Source organism: Etheostoma spectabile, chromosome 16 (genome assembly GCF_008692095.1).
Source record: "Etheostoma spectabile isolate EspeVRDwgs_2016 chromosome 16, UIUC_Espe_1.0, whole genome shotgun sequence".
In the NCBI taxonomy this organism is placed as follows: domain Eukaryota; kingdom Metazoa; phylum Chordata; class Actinopteri; order Perciformes; family Percidae; genus Etheostoma; species Etheostoma spectabile.
Genome location: NC_045748.1, coordinates 22,236,793 through 22,239,472, shown reverse-complemented (window position 1 = coordinate 22,239,472; position 2,680 = coordinate 22,236,793). Strand labels below are relative to the sequence as shown.

The following is a 2,680-nucleotide window of genomic DNA, read 5'->3' as shown; positions in this document are numbered from 1 at the left end:
TGCACGGCTTTCTACGTCACTAGAGACGAGGTGGCTAACCGTAGAATGCTAGCTCTAGCATGCTAGCTCGTTCTCAATGGCAAAACACTGCTCCAACACCCACTAGTTGACCATAATCTCCAAAAGAACTACTTCCTGTCCCTGTTCTGCAGGTATTCCACAAGTGTCCCTCGTCTAGAAGAAGTCTCCCAGCTAATCCTGCCTTGGACTGACCAAAGCTGGAGAAAGAGTTATCTAGCTGATGGGATCTTACCGAGCTACTGAGCGTGTGCAGCTCATAACAAAGATAGCATAGAAGTGAGATGTCTCACTCTGGAGCTGAAACAGAGACCTAAACACACAGGGGAAAAACAGGATCTGCAGCAATGTGCAGTACAACAAACATATGGTGATTCTGAAAATGAAACCATGTAAACCCATTCTGGTACAACCTCAAAATACAATTATGAAACTGAAAATGAGCAGAATATGGACACTTTAAACATTTCCCTACTATTCACTCTAAGGAACCCTAAAGTTATCTTTGTGGACTCACATTTGTCGTCGTGTCTCTTCCCGTCCCAGGTAACACATGTGGGATTCCGGTACTCAACAGTGGTGTTTTAGCCACGCCCACTAAAAAAGCCTATCAGATCGGAGACAGATTGTCCCTGTCCTGCCCTGCGGGGTCAGTCCTGGACGCTGAGGAGTCTGAGACCATATGCAGTCCCAGCCTGCAGTGGTCTCCATCAACAGCCAGCGCACACTGTAAAGCCGGTACAGTACATATGTATTCTCAGTATCAAATGTTAACCTTGTAAAGTGTAGGTATGTTTGTACTTGTTGCTCATATTGCTACGTTTAGACCGCAGGTAAATCCGATTTCTTTCTCAAATCAGATGTTCAAGAAATGGATGTCCATTCGTGGATACGTAAAAAGACTGGGTCCATAATTATAATTATGGCCTTCCAATTGCGATTTAGAATCTGTATTACTGTGTTTTATGTTAATCTTGACATTATTTTCCATTGGATAGTGAAATGTATTGGTATTGAAATGGGAATTAAATTCTTGAATGTCTTTTAGATTTTGGGCATGATCCAAAAACATCTCTCTCTTCACAAATCTCACCCTACAAACACAAACACACACACCAATCCTGCTGTCTAAATTTCTTTTTCAGCACCCTCAGTTGCCTCTCCTCCATCAGGCCTGAAGTGTAAGCCGTGGGAGAACGTGGGGAAAACTCAGTGTGTGTGTAAAACGCCATCTCAGTGCTTGTAAGTATGATTTTTGATCATCACACAAAGGTTAATGCCTTGTGAAAAAGTATGAAATTAAAACAATCCCCCCCCCCCCATACATTGTCTTCATTTAGGACTTCTCTGCAGTTGTGTGCCAAACTCGGCTCAAGCAAAGCCCGTTTGCTTAGTGTCTGTCAACTCGGAGCTCTGAGGTGTATGGGCCGGAGCTTTGCGTTGGTTAGTGACAGCGACTGTGCCTGGCCAGAGGAGACGGTCACGTCCTGCGTGGACTGCAAACCAGGGACAATCTGTCAGGGTGAGTCTGCTGGACCGACGCATTAAAGCTGTACTAATCTCTACATTAAAGTCCAATGGGACAAGAAACACAGGTAATTAGACAGATTGCTAGCAAGGTAGTCTACATCCACAACGTAACACTTCTGGGATTGCTCCGTTTAACCTGGATTTCTGAGGACTATGGTTACCTGGTCCTCAGATCTTTGCAAGGGGTGAATCAGACAGCAGCTAGATTATCTGTCCAATCTGAGGACATATGGTTGCCGGTCTCAGATCTCTGCAGGGTAAATCCCGACAGCTAGCAGACTATCTGTCCAATCTGAGGACTATGGTTACCTGGTCCTCAGATCTCTGCAGGGTAAATCCAGACGCTAGCTAGACTATCTGTCCAATCTGAGGACTATGGTACCTGGTCCTCAGATCTCTGCAGGGTAAATCCAGACAGCTAGCTAGACTATCTGTCCAATCTGAGGACTATGGTTACCTGGTCCTCAGATCTCTGCAGGGTAAATCAGAAGCTAGCTAGACTATCTGTCCAATCTGAGGACTATGGTTACCTGGTCCTCAGATCTCTGCAGGGTAAATCAGACAGCTAGTAGACTATCTGTCCAATCTGAGGACTATGGTTACCTGGTCCTCAGATCTCTGCAGGGTAAATCCAGACAGCTAGCTAGTATCTGTCCAATCTGAGGACTATGGTTACCTGGTCCTCAGATCTCTGCAGGGGTAAATCCAGACAGCTAGCTAGACTATCTGTCCAATCTGAAGTTTCTGTTGCACAACTAAAACTAATTTTGAACGTACACATGTTCCACCAAAACTTCCTCCCTGAGACTATTTTACAGAGGTACCGTTGCTCCGTCTGGTGCTTGGCATCGCCCATGACGATTGGGATTGGTTTAAAGAAATGCCAGTTAACTACAGCACATTTTTTTCCCATCCCGGAATGCTGTGATTAATAGCCAGAACAGTAGTTATGTTTCCATCCACATGTTTTGATCCAAATTAAGTGATATCAAATCAAAAATGCCTCATGGAAACAGTAAAATCCAATGGAATTTCATGAACATCACCTCAAATGAAATACGTTCAGTCTCATCGGATTTTCTCTTGATCGATATACGGCTTATGCGATAAACGCTGATGGAAACGTTATTTG

The 2,680-nt window shown here is 44.3% G+C and overlaps 1 protein-coding gene across 1 annotated transcript in view; it reads left to right on the top strand.

Annotated features, from left to right (window-relative positions):
- Positions 1-2,680, top strand: part of c7b (complement component 7b) — a 21,978-nt gene that overhangs the window by 16,357 nt on the left and 2,941 nt on the right. The window contains exons 15-17 of the mRNA XM_032539397.1: positions 565-756; positions 1,164-1,260; positions 1,359-1,540. Of these exons, the coding sequence (XP_032395288.1) occupies positions 565-756; positions 1,164-1,260; positions 1,359-1,540 (471 nt within the window). The remainder of the gene's footprint in view (positions 1-564; positions 757-1,163; positions 1,261-1,358; positions 1,541-2,680) is intronic.